The sequence below is a fragment of the Mytilus californianus genome, unplaced genomic scaffold, assembly GCF_021869535.1.
Source record: "Mytilus californianus isolate M0D057914Y unplaced genomic scaffold, xbMytCali1.0.p SCAF_1, whole genome shotgun sequence".
NCBI classification, from domain to species: Eukaryota; Metazoa; Mollusca; class Bivalvia; order Mytilida; family Mytilidae; genus Mytilus; species Mytilus californianus.
The window spans coordinates 16,454,522-16,473,932 of NW_026262581.1; the positions used below are offsets into that span (position 1 = coordinate 16,454,522).

Below are 19,411 nucleotides of genomic sequence, written 5' to 3' on the forward strand. Positions count from 1 at the left end.
ATATTTATGGTTGTATTTTACAGAAAACAGAATACTTTTGTTTGATTCGATTTTTTCTAACTTTGCCACATAAGGGGAGGCAACTCAAATGTAAGGGCAGATAATTCAAATATTGTTACTTTTACAATAGAATGTGTTAGGAATTTATCTATTTTATTATGTAGCAAGAAAACGGGCCCGGTGACCCCATTTTTTCTTTTTCTTATCTGAAAGTATAATATTAGAGCTATCTTCTCATGTTTTATCTCAAAATTCTATGGTGCAGTTTTCGTTTTATGGCAGAAAATTGCATTTTCCATGCATAATCTATACAAAATCTGTCAATTTTGCACAACCTGTAGCGTGAAAATAAGCCCCGTGACCCATTCTTTTTATTATTTTTTCCAAAAAAGCATGATATAAACTTCATTTTGGCAAATTATTAAAAAATTCTATGGATTATAATTTAGACACCCCATCTACCTTAAAGTTAACGTGACAGTTACTACAACATATTATGGCCGTTTACTATTTTAAACCTATATAAACCAAAACTTTCTGATACGGGCCAGGACGGACGATTTCACTCACAAACAGTAAAACAATAATTCCTTCTTTTATTGAAGACGAGAAATACAAGAAAAATTAACTCTTCGGATTTAAATAATGAACTGATTATAGTAACCGTAGAAGAATTGTTACAAGCTTAAAAAAGTATTTACCTTTTATACTAAATTAGATATAACATATCCAGAAATCAACGCCACTTTGCTTATTTGAATATTATACTAAAGAAGTCGGATACGGGTCACGGAAACTATATTGAAATGATAGGGAATTTAGAAAAAATGTCTGTTTTAACTTTGAATTAAGTGATAGACAGGTTGCCGGGGCAGAAAATGAATACACACAACAATACATGTATACACCATTTAAACGAAATATAATGACTGGCGTTGCAAAAATCAAGGTTCCTGAGCTATTTTAAAAATCGAAGCGAGAGGCTTTTAACATTGCAGTATAAAATACAGGCTAAAATGGCTGAAACGTCAAATTTGCAAACTTCGTGTTGAAAATTGGCTAACAAGGTCATTAGAAATACAGGTTGCCGGGGTGAAACTTGAAACTTGAATATCCAAAGAATAAGCAAGTCCAAACCTTGTATGTGTAGTCGTTGAACTCTAGGTTCCCACATAAAGTTAAAATGCCTCTATTTCAAGAAGAATAAACTCACGAAAACACGAAAAATTCACTAAATTCGCGTTGATTGTTTTGATTTTGACCGCCTGACAACTTTACGGAAATATCAGAGTGATTATAAACAAGGACTCTGTGACGGGCAACTTATAATATCCGTGTTTTAAAGATTTTAATGATATCAAGCCAGTTCAGTTCAAACTATTATCACGTGGTACAATTCTCATTTACATATTGTGAATATTAATTAGCAAAAGTACTACTAATTTCTGGCTATGAATACATTTGGACAATATATAACAACCATATACATGTACAGACAAATATTTAATCGCTAATAACATAGATAAAATTTACATGGACGGTTCTATATAAAAAGATGTAAATATCGAGACTCAATTCATTAATCAAAGATAAATTGAAAATAACACCTTTTCTAGTTTGAAATCACACGCTCAGATTCATTTACGGTGATCAAATAATCATCTGTTCAAAATCAGAATATACCAAATACTTAGTGAAAAACATAACCATGGCATGTGTCTTATCAGGCGTCATTTAATTAAGATATTATAATATTGAAAATAAAATTATTCCAATACAATTTATTATTTTCCATTTGGTATCCTCCGCCTGTTTTTCGCTACTGACCAATTCTTATTGTAATGTTAACATATATGCATAGTACATGAATAAGAATAAATGGAATAAATATCGTCAGGACAATAACTCAAAATAAGTGCTATGCAGAAACAATTATCAACAAATAAGTGTTCTGGAATGTACATTGCAGTTTTCAAACTGTCACTTATTGTAAAAGTCATATAAAAAAAAACATAGTTTGAAAAGAAAATCTGTTATCCATTTTACCCTTCAATCGAAAAAGATAGTTATAATGTATTTTTTTCATATATTTTGGTGTTTTATGAAGAGTTTTATGATGCACTATTGAAAACAAAGTCATGATTTAATGACTTGTTTCATACACTGATGAAATCTGTTATTTGTGACACGAGAACATTGATTTGATTACACATATTTAAACCAATGATGAAATAAAGTTTAAGTCTAATTTGATATATGTGTTAGTTTAAGTACCCATGCCCATTCGCATGGTAGTTTGTTCCATGGTATAATTGGTACAGTGATATTAATTCCTTGGCCTCCTGGACCAGATTTCCAAATAAATTTGTTTGGGTAACCGAGCAAGCTGACTTCTGTTTGTTGTGATGGGATCGGTGCTCCTAATTTCAAAACTGCGTCTGTTGGCCAAGAAAGAAGAAATGCATAGACCACAGTTCCCTCACTCTCCATTTTTCGTTTTGTATACCTGTAAAAGCAACATAGACTTAAGGGATTTAAGAGATTCATTCAATTAAAGATCAAGTGTTTTATTCATGCAGAGAGCCAAGAGATTTACTCATTTATTTTTATACTACTTTACCATGCGATTGCTTTTATTCGGCTGGTTTTCTTTACCATTATTTAATTTCAACAATCATTTGGGTCTCAGCAAAGTAGGAACAAACCAGTATAATTATATTTAACTTATAAAGGAAAGACAGACGAAGACATAAACCATAGTAGGGGGCGGAAGGACCTTCTACGGAAGTCGGGATTTGGCCTTTATTTTTTTTTCGGGATTTTACCCTTATCGGGGTCGGGACTTAGAAATTATTTTTTCTGGATCCGGGAAAGAATGCTTTATTTTTTCGGGAATTCGGGATTCAGCGTATTTTTTCCGGGAATTCGATATTCTTCTTTTATAATTTTTCCGGGAATTCGGGATGACACCCCTTTATAACCCTCGTAGTACTGTGACATAATTATGTCTGGCCAACATGTCAACATGTGTTAATGGATTAAAATTTCGGTTCAATTCTTTTATTTGTTTTTTGTATTTGTTTTTCACTTTTATATACATGTAATGCAATTTCATAATACTCATACCATGTATTTCGGGTAACTGTATCATTCTGGTGACTCCATGGAACCGTACTATAAACTCCCTCTCCATTGACCTTCAACCATTTGCCAAACTGACGGAGTCTTTCTTCAAATATTGGCATGATTTTCCCGTCTTTTGTTGGCCCTACATTCATTAGCATGTTACCACCACAACTATCATAAAAGGCAAGAAGTTTTTTTTTAATTGAAAAATTACTGCCTAAATATCATTACAACATAACGAAATATAAGGTAAGGATAACAACAGTCGAATGCGGTAACATGACGGGTCTACTTTTTCATGAGATATAAGGTCAGTCGAATGCGGTAAAACATGACAGACTTTTTCATGAGATATAAGGTGCGGATAACAACAGTCGAATGCGGTAACATGACAGACTTTTTCGTGAGATATAAGGTGCGGATAACAACAGTCGATGCAGTAAAATGACAGACTTTTTCATGAGATATAAGGTGATGATAACAACAGTCGAATGCGGTAACATGACAGACTTTTTCATGAGATATAAGGTGCGGATAACAACAGTCGAATGCGGTAACATGACAGACTTTTTCATGAGATATAAGGTGCGGATAACAAAAGTCGAATGCGGTAACATGACAGACTTTTTCGTAAAACAATTGCAATTTCAATAAAGCTCCACCATATCCCTTTCTATTCCTTGATGGTAATGATGATGTTCTATTTGTTCCCATCTTTGGTGTTTAAATTTCTCATTGAAGTCCGCGAGCAAACATAAATAGAAGGAGATATGTTGTAAACGTCAATGATAAATCCACCCTTAATACATTCAGTAAAGATAATATAATGATAATTGAAATCTGAACGCTACTGCCAAACAAGCATATCGTACCAAATGAAAAGTAGATATATATAAAAATGAAGAAATGCAACATTACCATCAAGAAACCAAAAACAAATAATTGGAAAGGAAAAGTCACTCGCTCTAATCCTACATTCATCAATTGTGGGAAGCTCTAATATCTAAGAGCGGAAAAGAGCACTGATCACTTTATCAATATTGATTATATCGAAAGTAAGTTAATGCATGTACTTTAGTGTGAGGTTCAAGGTTTTGCTAAAAGAAATATTAATCTTGCCAAAAACTTTTGCATTTTACAGTATATCCAATCATAAATTGGTAAAAACTTTTACTAAATTCAAATATCACAATTATGAGGACTTCTAATTGAAGTATTATTCCATAAAGCGGATACCGCTGATAAAAAAATTGATTAAAAAAAGATGAGAACCTGACTATATATATATATATATATGTATTCTCAAACATGTCAGTGTGTTTTTCTACAGCCACAAGCATTCTCTATGAGTGTCGTTGTCTTTAAATGTTTGCTTATTTAGGGTAAGATGTTAAAAACCTTTTTAAAAATGCGATTTAAGACCTTGTATTTTATCTAAGCAGCACTTTCATAATTGCCCGTCTATGTCAACATATGTGAGCCTTATGTTTCTTTGGTTTTCATTTGTTACAAACTTTCTGGTCCATAGACTACATTCGTTGGAACCGCTAAAAAATAGTTAATGGTGATCGTAGTCCAGATAAGTAGTAAATGAATGCATCTTTAATCAAAAGCAAACATTTAATTTTCACAAGTTAACTATTGCTTACAACCTGACCATGGGGATATTTTACTTGCCTGATTGTGGATGCAAAAGTTGAAATGATATCATGAACACTCAGATAAGCTTCGAGGTTAGAATTTCTGCGATATCCCCAGGAGTCTCTGTCTATTGTCATACAATTTTCCCATTTGAATTTCTGTAATACACCTGAAAGTTGAATAAGAGCATTTAAAAATGACCGGAATCATTGAATTGGTATACGGTGCTCTATATTTAGTTATTTATATCTATTGATATCTAATTAGTAAGATCGAAACACAGAAATTGCAACAACTTATATTAAATGTCTCGTAAGATCAGTTATAGAAAACAGGTAACAAGTATGGTCATGTCGGTACCTTTTTATAGCCGACTATACGGCATGGGTTTTTCTCATTGTTGAAGACCGTACGATGGCCTATAATTGCTTATATCCACTTCTTTTGAATTGTGGATAGTTGTCTATTTGGCAAGCATACCACATCTCCATATTTTCATATAAATAGCAGAATCTCCAAAACTAGACAGAATATAAGAAAAGCAATAACCCATTGTCTAGATAAGCCATTTGCATCAGGCTAGGAATTCTTTAAAATTAAAGCAGCAATGTAACATAAAGATTTAAGAATCGAGAGAATAACCATACGAGAAATTACAAATGTACAAACAAAGAGGCAGAGGATACCAAGGGGACATTCAAATCCCCATGAAAACACACTAAAGAAGAACAAAAAGACGAACAAGTCCGAAAACACTAACGTTTGGTTTCTTCCGCCACCCATTTAGATATATCATTATAAATCTTTTGATTTTTTTTATAATACCCGCAAATGTTAAATTGATAATGTGGATCTTGTATCAAATGATTCTCTTTCATTTTCTTTAGGGTGATTACCTGCCGTCGTATAAGGGTCACACGATCTTGCTTGACCTGAATATAATGGTTAAATGAATAAAGTAAACTTTTCGTCATAACACCAGTTTCATCCTAATATTATAAGTTAGAGAATTTAGTTAGTTTAACATATACATTATCTTTGTGTACCATATATTGCCACGCAAATAAATTTAACGTATGTCTTACATTACATTGACCACATTACTTTTGGTATAGAAACTCTTTTTTAAAGTTATGAATTTTCAAATATTTTGGCCTCGAGCATCACTGAAGAGACGTTTATTGTCGAAATGCGCTACTGGTGCAGAATTATTGGTACCGTTAATGTTATTACAGTCAAGTTTTTGGTCTGAATAAAAGAAATGTGTATAATACGTCAATCAATGAGATAACAACCAAACAACACAAAAACTCAAACTATATCTAGAGATCAACATTTTGTGCTCAACAATCGACGAAGTGTTTATACAATATTTCAAGTTCTGAATCGCCTTGCCTTTGGGTTGCCTGTGTCAGTTTCTCAACAACTATGTAATGGTCATGTTTGCTTAAAAACCGTAGAGAACAAGCCCGTCTGAAAGGAGTCATCTGATTTTAGTTTAATTTGCATGAAACTGGAATTAAAGGTTTTTATTGTTTACTTCCTGTCAGTTTCCTAGTTGTTATATCAAAGAATTTTTAAATAAATAAATGTTGATGTCGAAGAATTTTATTTTCTTGGCCTCTAGACCTCTCATACTTTTGATTTACTTGTCATACTAATTACGACGTGTTCTGTGAATTAACTAATAATTTAATTTTGGATGTAACGCGTCTTCTGATTGGCTGACGGTGTTTTGTTTATCAGCTCATAGACATAATTTAGTCATGTGACCGTGACGTGTCAACGTTTTTTCATGATTTACTCCGGTTTAAAATGGAATTTAGAATTAAATTATACGGAATGACTGTAATATTTTAACTGTCTATTCGAAATAACACAAAAAATGTGGTGCACACTTTAAAATAACCCGCTACCCTGGTTATTCAGTGTGCACCACATTTTTTATGTTATTTCTTCATAGACAGAATAAACATTACAGTCATTCCTTAAATGAATGTCATCGGGTTTGTATTCTTATGATGTTTTGTTACTTACGGAGAGTGAATGTGAGGAATTATTATCATTTTTTTTATAATTTAAAATTTCATTTAGAAGGTCGACAGCCTCCCGTACTCCGATTACATATTTATTTCAATTCTTTTATGTGTATCAAATATTGGTTCTTGTCAATTTGATATAAAGAATGCGGTTTTCAATTTCGAGATTTTCCTTACGATGTTTACACAACCTTTCAAACGTTTTTTATTCTTCAATATCACTATTGCTGTTGGTGTTCAAAAATGCTATTGCATTTCAAATTTCATTTCCTTTCGTTTAATTTTCATACCCTCCCCCCTGTATGTACACTAACCTGGATTGAATCTATCTGTACAGGTTTTGTAGCTACCATGCTTGCATTTACAATCTTGGCCAAATCGGTCATTTGTAACAACAGTGTCCTTTACTGGACTGTAAGTTAATAAGTAGAAAATAGATAACAGGTATCCCAAAAAGACAATCACCAACCACCACAACCTGAGTCCATTCCTCTGGAATGTTTTTTTTAGTACAATCCAACAAATAACAACATTTGACCCAGATAGTCTGACTTGGTACAGACACGACAGGGCTTCACCAGTTTATCGTTCGAAAACACGTCTCTTTTTTTAATATCAACTGAATAAGTAAATTCGCTAATGGTGTAAATGTTTGTGCTGACATTTATGTGCTTTGAGACATTTTTGTATCTAATATACAGAAACTTCATCGTTAGAGAAAAGTGTCACAGCCATGTGTCCAAATTTCTCTTCCAAAATTTTTTTTGTTAAAAACAGATATCTCAAACGTCACAAATATGTTGTCAATAAAATATCATGCATCTTGGTAATGTCAGTTTCAGAGAATTTGTTGTTTGAATCATAGTGTGTTGGTTTTTGTTTATAAAGTATAATTCATACCTTCCTTAAGACAACATATCTGTTTCTACGGTATCCATTATGTAACAATGGAAGTAACACTATATAGATTGTGTGCGTCCGAAGCGCTTTTCTGGGTTTACCTTCACTAGGAACTCTTTACCTTCATCAGGAACTCAGAAACCCAAACATTTGAAGAAAATAATACTCATCATAGATACCAGGATTGAAATTTTGTACGCCATACGCGCGTTGAGAAGATAGGGATGTATAAATACGTTAGGAGCTATATAATCTGATTAATCTGCATAGCCAAGGTTAAAGAAGGTGAAGCAGAAGAATGAATTGTCAGCAGAAAATTAGTGTTGTAAAAATATTTCATAAATACCAATGAGAAGTAAAGAATAAACAATTACCTTTCATTGAACAACCAAGCAAGAAATTCTTTTGAAGTCCAGTATGAGGCCGGTCCTAAATCATCCACCATATCTGCCCATACAATTTCTGGCTTATATTTACTTACTAGTTCATAAAGGTCCGGCATGGCTTTTGTCTAAAAAAACATGAAAGATTGGCTTGATATAACGATTAGTTTTATAAAATAAAACAAAAAGATTGATATTGATTTAAATTAACACAGAGTGGCTTTTCATAATCTAATTGAAAAAAAAAATCGAAATTGTATGCTCTGTAATAAGGTACAAAAACAACTGTCAGGCCAATATGGAAGCATTATTATGATACCAATATTTCAGACTGTATTTTGATGGAGAGTTTGCTGGTTGAAATGCAACATTGATTGGCTTAGCAACCAAGATAAATGCTATATCTTACTTATGGGAATATGTACCTACTTTGTATGCACTTCATAAACGCTTATTGTATAAAACATCAATCTTGTATCCGCAAACAATACTGGAACATACCTTTACGAAATTCTGAGTTGTGAAATTCGATTCCTTATCTTTGAGATAAAGTGGATTAAACCATTCTGAAAGACAGTAGTATGTTCCAAACTTTATATCCGTTCTGTTTCGTATCGCTTCAGCCAAATCGCCTGAAAATAGCAAGTATAGTCTTTAAAAGATCGCCTGTTGTCAGCGTTATACTTTATATCTTTAGCGCTAGAATAAATACATAAATTTTCAAAAGACATATAGAAATAAATATATCAAATATGTCAATTTCTACCTCGGCCAGTTTAGAAAAGGTGTTGAGTGAATTGTAACGACACTATCCAAACTCTATCCCTACGACCGAAACAATAGGATCTGTGATTCTGATGGCCATTAAAACAAGAGATGTTGTTATCGTGTACAGCAAGGTTTTTTCCTGCTGTTCTGATTGCTATTGTAATGCAAAAGATTTTTGGAATCTTGTACAGCAGATTTTGATCTGTGTTTCCTATCGATCTGCAGTACCGATAGCTGGTAATAGGTTGTGCTATCAGAGATCATCTACAGTACGGATAGCCGGTAATAGGTTGTGCTATCAGAGATCACCCATCTACAGTACCGATAGCCGGTAATAGGTTGTGCTATCAGAGATCACCCATCTACAGTACCGATAGCCGGTAATAGGTTGTGCTATCAGAGATCACCCATCTAATAGTACTGATAGCCGGTAGGTAATAGGTTGTGCTATCAGATATCACCTACAGTACCGATAGCCGGTAAAATGTTGTATTATCAGAGATCACCCATCGACACCAATTTCCCAAATAGAAAAAAACATAAAGAAATAACTAAAGACAATACAAAATCGGATTCTTATCCTAGTAGTAACCTAGGATAACTTTGGATTATTAGTCTCTGTGAATAGTTCGGGCCAATTTCTCCTGTGACCAAAATCAGAAAGTTGTTAAAGCTAATGGAGTTTTAATATTAAAGAGTCTATATAATATTCCTGAAGCATCAACAATTTTACACATTCCCATTAAATCTAAATGTGATTCAGCGCTATGTATTGCTTTTTAAGACAATTTGTATACAAAATTCCAAATGTGCATTTTGTAAATTTTTTGCATCAAAGGACACCTTTAACCAAAATGACTTAATTTGTATTGAAAACAGTGTAGGGAAAACATCTCGGCTTACTTGCTTTTGGTATAATTGTAATTGCCCTCGATCAAAGTTATTCTTGACTCAGGCTATTCAAACCGGATTACAGTAAGGTGAAGTTACTACATGTAGGATATACAAACTTAGAATTATAGACATGTTTTCCGGTTATGCATCAGTTTTAACCCACCAACAATGTCTCTATTCGGTCCTACTGCTTTTGCATTCCAATTAAAAGAATGAGTTGATGGCCAATTTGGGAATCCTCCACCATGTTTAGTTGTAAAAACAACATATCTGAAAATTTTAAATAACAAGAAAATTTGTAGATGTGATGTGATGTGATTGCAAACGGACAAATATCCACAATAGATCAAAATAACAAGGATGTAAACACCTATTTATCCGGTTTACAAAAGCAGAAACATTAAAACCGAGAAGAACAAATGGCCAGGTTTAAGCTGAAAATATTAATGAAAACTATTATGACAGACGGTAACCAACGACTACAGGCTCCTGAATTGGTACAATTACAGAAGACACATGTCAAGGTTGACATGTTTGTAAGCAGCCCAACTTAAGAACCAACTGTTAAAATCAGATGTGAATTGCCTGGCTCATCAGATCGGTTCAAAAATAAGTATTGTCAAAGATTATCAATTCAATACTGTCATAAGATATTTGAACAATTTGTTATCGGTATAAACATTGATTTCGTTATCAATAAATTAAAACGTAAATAGTATTGCTATACAACAATGAAGATTTAAAGTGTTACATTCTATCGATACTTTTATTTTGGCATTGCACAAGATCATGTTTTTCCTGACTGTTTATGACGTCTTTACACTAAATCTATTGGATGTGTACTGATTGATATTTTCTTTTTCGATACATGATATTTTGTTTATTAGTTGTTGGGTTTGAACTAGCGAGCAGCTTTGTATCTTAGAATCATGTGCAAAACAGTGTAGCCGAGACCATTGATTGGCGTGCTAAAATATCCCATTGACTGGGTCAGATTAGGTGAACGTTCGTCTGTAACGCCCACAACTCACGACGTATTTATTATAAACATTTAAACTGTGGGGTTGCCAAAGGGTCTCAGTATATATACGAACTACAGTGCACAGTATAATATATACATATTTTATTTGCGATCATAAAATGTACGAAGTCGTCCATTACTATGTAAATTGGGTCAATTTAAAAAAAACTGAATATGTTTCTGTTGCCAAGGGTTTTTCACAAGTATAGTAGTTAGCAGAAAAGATCATCAAACTATACATTGTATACTGAACTGCGGCCAAGCTTAGCGAAAGGTCGTGCAACATAATCAGTCAAACAAACTTTATTAGATTAACTCGTTAAGGAACGATCGTTTTCATTGGTCATTTCAAACCTTCAACCTCACACCTGCGAAAATAGAACACGCGTACTATAAAGCTGAATGGACTGATCAGTATTCACGTAGCCGGTCAAGGTCGGTAAAAACTTCCATCGTCGTATTCACGTACATGATTGTGTTCTTGATTATCCCATGGCAATTCTAGCTTTTATGCATGTGCATGTAAAATTTTAAACTTTAATCTTAACAGTCACGTCGAAATATTTAATTCAACTGTCTCCTCTCAATTGGTTCTGGATTAAGGGAGCTACCATTTTATTTTGATTGGGGGTGGGGGACTTGGATGAAACATTTTGTCCTGCATTTTTTTTTTTGTTATCTCTGTCCTGTCTTTCTATTTTTCAGTCTGTTAGGTCCTGACTATATTTATTAGTTTATCCTGATTTTTTTACATAAATCGTCACCCTGCCTTTTATTTTTGTCAAGTTGCTCACCCTGCCTTATCTTTTATTCAATGGACTTGATGAATTAACGTTGTACTTGAAATGAAACCGTACTTAACTACAAAAATAACCAAATTACATACTAAAGATATTGCTCGATTTTTATAGTAAATGGGTTTGTGTTATAAACTGTCATGTTCATTATTCATATTCTTTCATAAGTTTTAGGATAGTGTGATTTTTTTCTGATTTAGTTTACTTAATTTTGAAAAAAAAATCCCGAAATTCTAAGTAAATTCAGAACATGTAACCAGCCATGCTTTGTTTAGAGAAAAAATGGAGATGGCAAACCATGGCACAGTGGAAGGAAATGTACTTTATAAACTCCAGCGATATACTTTCTTAATTTATGATTAACTGTTTTGCTGTCCTCGGTTGAAAATTATATATTGTAAATATTTAAATATTTGCATAGAAAACAATCAGTTTTAAACAGTGTGGTTATTCACTAAATGTATTGATAAAAGGTGACTCCATTTTTGTACATACTTTTACAGTAGTCATCCTTAATTTCTTAATATTTCGTTTATAAGTTTATCATACATGTATGATTTTGTATTTCATTTTAATACGCACGCATGGCACACGTTACTTTGGCGGATAGTTCAACAATGTTATGCAAAGCTCTATTCTTACGGTATGAAATTAAAGGATAAATTTTCAACCAATTACAATCGAAAACAGTACATTTATATAGTTCCTTATAAACTACGACATTTTTTCACAAGTATTTATTTATTTTTTAGTTCGACACATGCAAAAATAAAATCTTCGCCGATGAAACATTTCAAACCTTTTTACACCAACATGCCTTCACTGAATTCATTTGAATTTCGTGGTGACCATGATAGTACATTGCATAGTACATCTATATTCACGTGCACACATGATACGATCTTTCGGGGACAATTTGCTCGTTTATGACACGTCATTTCTGAATGACCAAACGCTTAGCTACTTTATTTTCGTTTTATAGCATGAAAACAATAAAAGAGGAATGTGCAACCCATCATAAATTTGAAATGGATCAGTATTATGAGATCCTTATTATAAGTAATTACGACATTGTCAGGATAATAACCTAGCGTCATATGAAAGAAATTAAAGTGGTTCATACATGCATCCGTATAAAAGCGGCACATGTATTTTATTTTATCCTTATATTTTTCATAGTGCGGTACAAGTGCTGCATGCATAAAGAATATTACTTAACACAAATTATTAGTATAATATTTCGACCCCACTATTTGAAATTCACAAAATACTTATATAATTATTTGGACCAAATATCATTGTTTTTTACGTTCGTAGTAATGAGTACATTCCATTGTCGGTCACCTGTGTCAATTCACGTGCACACTACAATTGTTGTTGTACTTAAATCTTTCGGCCAATGAAATGAGACGTCACAAGTTGTTTGTTTGTGATACGCCAGAATGTTATCAATGAATTATCAATCGCTAAACTTGACTGTACATATTCAAAAACGTAAATGCAAATTTCAAATTTTCGAAATAGCCTTTTTACTGTCTAATAACTTGCAAGTACGAAAAAGAAAGGAAAGAAGTATATTTTGTCTATATGTTTTGTGTTTGCACACTTTTTAAAGTTGATCATGCATTCGTTCTAAAATAAAATTTTGACCAGTTAAAGTTAAAAGTTGACATAATTGAACAACCGCAATTGTTAAATCGCTTTGACGTCCGAAAAAAATATAATAATCAACACATCCATTGTAACTTTTAAAGCCAGTTAAATCCTTTTTTGCTGAAAGAACGTCCGATATCATAAAAATTCATTATCAAAACATAACAAAAACACAAGTAAAGAACGTTTAAGTATTCAATACTAAATCAAAACACAAAGGCTATTCCTGATTAGTTTTTCGAATTATTTTATTTAGGCTTTGAGACCCTTTGGTGACCCCACAGTTTAAATGTCTATAATAAATACGTCGTGAGTTGTGGGCGTTACAGACGAACGTTCACCTAATCTGACCCAGTCAATGGGATATTTTAGCGCGCCAATCAATGGTCTCGGCTACACTGTTTTGCACATGATTCTAAGTCTTTTTGTAAGTCTGATGAGTCAAACCTTTTTCAACTGATTTTAGTAGTTTTTTCTTATGATTTGCTGTTACACCATTGTTCGAGGTAAGGGGATGTTTAGGCGCCAGCAGATATTTTTAAGCCTGCCACAATCTTTATGTGACTCTTAATTTTTATAGTGTGTGTTTCTATGTTGTGATGTTATACTATTGTTTCAGAAAAGGGAGAAGGTTTGGTACCATTAAAACGTTTAATCCCGCTGCAAATGTTTGCACCTGACCTAAGTCAGGAATCTGATTACAGTAGTTGTCGTCTGTTTATGTAGTTCATACGTGTTTCTCGTTTTTATATAGATTAGACCGTTGGTTTTTTCGTTTGAATGGTTTTACACTAGTAATTTTTTGGGGCCCTTTATAGCTTGCTGTTCGGTGTGAGCCAATGCTTCGTGTTGAAGGCCGTACCTTGACCGATAATGGTTTACTTTTATATATTGTAACTTGGATGGAGAGTTGTCTCACTGGCACTCATACCACATCTTCCTATATCTATTAAGTCAGGACGCTGTAATTAAGTGGTTTGGTCCTATATATCGTATTCGTTTTTCGTTTATTGTTTTGTACATAAATGAGGACATTAGTTTTCTCGATTAAATAGTTTTAGGTTTTTCATGTCGGGGCTTTTTAAAAGAGAGGCGAAAGATACCAAAGGAACATTCAAACTCATACGTTAAAAATAAACTGACAACGCCATGGCTAAAAAAGAAAAAGACAAACAGAAAAACAATAGTACACAAAATACAACATAGAAAACTAAAGACTGAGCAACACGAACCCCACCAAAAACTGGGGGTGATCTCAGGTGTTCCGGAAGGGTAAGAAGATCCTGCTCCACATGTGTGCTATGTTGTTTTTATTTTGTCTGTTTTTGAAAGCGGTACGGTTACCTATAGTTTCTTACTTCTACGTCATTTGATCTGTGGTGGAATGTTGTCTCATTGGCAATCATACAACATCTTCTTATTCTTATACTAGTTACAAAAAGACAATTAAATAACACAAAATACCGATCTAAGAGAACTCACAGTCACTAAAAGCTAGTTAAAAGCCAAATTTAAACTTAAAAGACGATGTTTTCTCAGACTTAAATATCAATCAGTACACTTCCGATGGCTTTAGTGTAAAAATGATTATTAATTTATTGATTGATTGTTGTTGTTTGCGTAATGTCCAGTGGCAAATATTTCTTGCATGGTTATGACGAGAACAAATTAACAGTTAATACAGTAGGTAGTTTCTGCAAGGAGGGGGTCGCCATTCGGAAAATCGTCTGATTGATGGGGACATAAATTTTAACTTACAGCATGCATTCTATGGCCCTCTCATAGAGTTGTTGAAAGTGTTCTTTTACATGCTTAAAGTGAAACTCTTTCTATACGAGGAATCGGATTTAATGTCCTAATCCGAACGGATGTGAATGCGTTATTATTTATTCCGCAGATAAAAAAATCGAACACACCACTTAAGGAAGGGTTTTACTGCCAGAACGGGAGAAGTTCAGGAATGCCCATATTTCTATACCCTAGTCAACTCTTGCGGTGCTTATAACTTATGTTCAATTCTTTTATTTTAAAAAATCAGACCATATCTCCTTTTTTTATACTGACTGAAGATTTGTGCACGATATGGGTATAAATATATGTGTCGATAATCTTGCATACCACATATTACAGTTTGTATTATCTGGTTACATGTAAATTGTTAAGCTGTTCTTAATTCATACAATATATATATATACACAAGTCTAAATTGAAAACAACGTTCAAACCTATGATTGCGTTGGATAAAAACCGAAATTTTTATACGTGTGCATGCAAAACAAATTTCTTGTTAGAGGGGTCTAAATACAGCACAAACAACATTTTCAAAAAGACCAAAAAAGTGAAAAAGTATATTTTAACAAAACGCATTTGACTAACAGGTCGAACAACAAATGTTCTTAAACCCTGATGACTGCCATTGGCGATTGCCAAATAAACGGATCACCGCTGTAATAAATGGATCTTAATTTTAAATTTAATACTAAACAGAAAACAATAAACTTGCGGAAAAGATGATATACCGCAAACAAAAGGTGCAAAGGTTTTTGTACACCATATCCGGATTTCGACAAATAATGTCTCTCTCTCTCTCTCTATATATATATATATATATATACAAGTCTAAATTGAAAACAACGTTCAAACCTATGATTGCGTTGGATAAAAACCGCAATTTTTAATACGTGTGTATGCAAAACAAATTTCTTGTTAGAGGGGTCTAAATACAGCACAAACAACATTTTCAAAAAGACCAAAAAAGTGAAAAAGTATATTTCAACAAAACGCATTTGACTAACAGGTCGAACAACAAATGTTCTTAAACCCTGCTGACTGCCATTGGCGATTGCCAAATAAACAGATCACCCGGTGTAATAAATGGATCTTAGTATATATATATACACACATATTATAAAACTGATAGCGTTTTTTCATGTAAATTAAGTCGATAATATTTCTGTATCTCCCATATTATGAGACTACGTCTTACCCTGCTCCCGATGCTTTAAATATATCTGCCCATTCGTCTGGATTAAAAAATTCTGCTGTGAAATCTGCAGCAAAGTCAGCATAGGTGAAGTCAGGTCGGTAATTATGTTTCATAAAGTTGACTATATCTGGAGCTGGATGCTTCGATTTCCAGTGAGGCCAAAACCATTCAGAAGAGAAACTTGGAACGGAAAATACTCCCCATGTTATGAAAATTCCAAATTTGGTTTCGTCATACCATTTTGGTAACGGCCTTGAATCTAATGAGTCCCAATCAGGGGTATATTTTGCACAACTAAACTGTAATCCTATGCAACAAATTAATATCAACAACCAGTGTTTCGCCATGTTTACAATTTAAAGCTCACATGATTTGTCACATGAAAAAATAGTCCCATTATATTGTACTGCCTTGTCATTTAAAAATCCATAGAGCGTAGAACTGGTTATGGTTCAATCACAGTTGTTGTTTGTAAGGAAAGAAAATAATCAATAAACTAATGTAATTTACATAACGTTTCCTTACTACAGCTCGATCAAAAATTGATAAGTATGAAACATGCAGCTGATTACTTATTTCTAAAGGTAATTGAAAAAAAAAAGAGAAAAATTTAAAGTCACGTGACAAAAGTGTTCAAATAATATAAGTAATAATATAATGAATAAATATGCTTTATTTTTTTACAGTTGGCAAAGTTTAAAAATCAAAAAAAAAAAGACATAAGCCTTACTGAGCTTTTAATCGACATACAAGGCTTAATAATACCAACAAACACGCAAAAAATAAAACAAAACGCGTCTTAATTCAACATGGTAATAGTAAGCAGAAATAAGCATAATAAGCTAGATATTAAATCAAAACCAAATAAAAAGAATTGCAGATAAGCATGCTTAGAAAGCTGATAAAAAGCAAAAACTTAAAAGAGATCTAAATTGATATAAATTTATCAAACAATATATTATTTAGCTGCACAAACTGTGCACTTACTGTCAAATACAATTCCCATCTATATTTTTAATTATTATTTAGCAATTTTCTAACGCCACTAGGTAGATCATTCCATAAAACATCAGCTGCATGTTAATAATAGCTCTTATCATAAGTTGATTTCCAAACCCTAGGTATATCTGTAACGTTAGATTTCTACTATTTATTTACAATCTTTGAGTACAACTAAGTTATTTTGACATAGTGATAATAATCTATATAAAATCTCAAATCATCCAATGGCCATACTAGGCATACGTCTATTTGTCAGTGATTGAACTTTATCTCGTACCTGTAGTTTATCATACGTACTGACATAGTCTTCGTTAATAAATAGTTAAGCCCGTTCCTCATTTTTTTCTAATCAAGAAGTACTAATTTTGTTGCAAAAATTCCACGCTAAAGGACAAAATTGTTAAGAAGCTTTACAACAGACATTTTTTTTAATATGGTGACTGAATTTAGTTGATAATCAATATCAACAGCTAAAACTTTGGCAATCTCATCACATGATCTTTTAGCTGACTGTATATTAAAAGAGGCTTCTTCTCAATGTTTTACTGTTTGTATTTGGTGATGAGAATAAAGATATATATACTTCCAACTACAATGGCGTGGAATTTTTGTTTACCGGAATTTCCATGCATATTATTAGATTTAAACAAAACAACTAAAACTGAAATTTCCTTTTCAAGTACACATAAACTCATTAATCCTTCGAATAAACTTTTTCTTAAGGCTCATCAATATAACACTGTAGTCAAATCTTTAAACATTGTTTTTATCGTTGGTAACATTGATTTTGTTTTTGAAAAATTAAAACATAACTAGATATATATTGCTATATATGTACAGTTATGAGTACCTATGACCCTACATCCTGTCTATTCTTTTTACTTAAATGTATTTTGTCATTACACACGCTCATGCCTTTCGGAGACTGTTTATGAGATATATTTACTAAATCCGTTGAAGGTGTACTGGTTGATACTTTAGATTGAAACTTACATGATTTATTCATAAGTTGTAATTGGCTTTGTACTAGAATTCAGTAACTGCGAGACTCTAATACCATATATCGGGTTTTTTTCGCGTCGGCTTTTTTTTTGCGATTTAGTGACACAACGGGCAGGTTAAAGTTTCACTTTGTTTAATTTTCGCTGAATCGGAAAATACATGCGAAAAAAGAACTGTATCGTATCGTTACAGATAAAAACAATATAAACTTGATTGACTAACAAGTAATCGATTACAAATAAATATTAGTACTACAACCAAAAATACACATAAATAATTCAGAGAACTTTCAAGGAACGTAAATAATGTATTTTAGGGCATGCTAAAAATTGAAGGTTTTGATCATTACAGATATGCAAATATCAAGGCCTGTAAATGTGATATATTTTAAAATCAAAGGCAAAATGTTTGGGTTATGACATTAATCAGTAGATCGTCGCTAAAAAGGCCACTGATTGCTATGCTTTCAAAAGGTGTGACTTGTATAATCAGCCAATTTAATTATTATCAAAACAGAGATATTAATAAAGTATGCACATTCTTCTGATCTGTAGAACAACCCAAAAGACTCGAAAATTAACAGTATAATGTACGAAACTTTCAAACGACGATAAATCTTGGAATATGCAGGCAAATTTACGCGGGGTAAAATTTTCGCGAACAAAGCGAAATTTAAACACACGCGAAAAAAAACCCCGTTTTACGGTATGTCGGTGGTTGTATCTATTGTTTTTATTAAGCCTATTGTAACTGATTTTAACATTTTGTTCTTATTTTGTATTGTAAAACCAATGGGACAGGTTAGGAGAGGGTTGAGCACTCAAAAACATGTAATTCTGTATGTGTCTGTGCTAAGTCAGGAGCCTGTAATTTAGTCGTTGTCGTTGGTTCATGTCTAGTTATATTTATTTTTCGTAAATTGAAATTTGTCATATTTTTTCATGTCGGGGCCATTTGAAGCTGACTATATTGTAGGGGTTTTTGTCCGTGTTGAAGGTCGTACGGTGATCTATAATTGCTTATATCCACATCATTTAAAATCTAGTTGATAGTTGTCAAATTGACAATCAAACTAGATATTCTTATTTTTATATAATACATTTTCATCAGCATATGACAGTTTCATCGTCAGCATAGTCATATAGGGCTCCATGTTAGTCAAAACAATAAAATATAGCATTAATAAAAAAATCTTAATA

The 19,411-nt window shown here is 32.7% G+C and overlaps 1 protein-coding gene across 1 annotated transcript; it reads right to left on the bottom strand.

The window, feature by feature from the left end:
* Positions 1 to 1,488: 1,488 nt before the first annotated feature.
* On the bottom strand, positions 1,489 to 16,688 carry LOC127700272 (alpha-L-fucosidase-like). Its single transcript, XM_052203695.1, has 8 exons — positions 16,209 to 16,688; positions 9,915 to 10,021; positions 8,591 to 8,721; positions 8,081 to 8,217; positions 7,121 to 7,218; positions 4,804 to 4,936; positions 3,127 to 3,297; positions 1,489 to 2,506 (listed from the first exon to the last, which is right to left on the bottom strand). The coding sequence occupies exons 1-8, from the start codon at positions 16,553 to 16,555 to the stop codon at positions 2,245 to 2,247; spliced, it is 1,386 nt and encodes a 461-aa protein (XP_052059655.1). The 5' UTR covers positions 16,556 to 16,688; the 3' UTR covers positions 1,489 to 2,244.
* Between the last annotated feature and the right edge of the window lie 2,723 nt (positions 16,689 to 19,411).

Bases quoted from the DNA above. Each gene is read 5' to 3' on its own strand.
- LOC127700272 (XM_052203695.1), bottom strand. From the start codon at position 16,555: ATGGCGAAACACTGGTTGTTGATATTAATTTGTTGCATAGGATTACAG. The intron at 10,022-16,208 runs GTAAGACGTAGT...TAAAATTTTCAG, and splicing joins TTTAAAGCATCGGGAGCAGG to ATATGTTGTTTTTACAACTA. The intron at 3,298-4,803 runs GCAAGTAAAATA...CTTTTATGATAG, and splicing joins ACTTTTGCATCCACAATCAG to TTGTGGTGGTAACATGCTAA.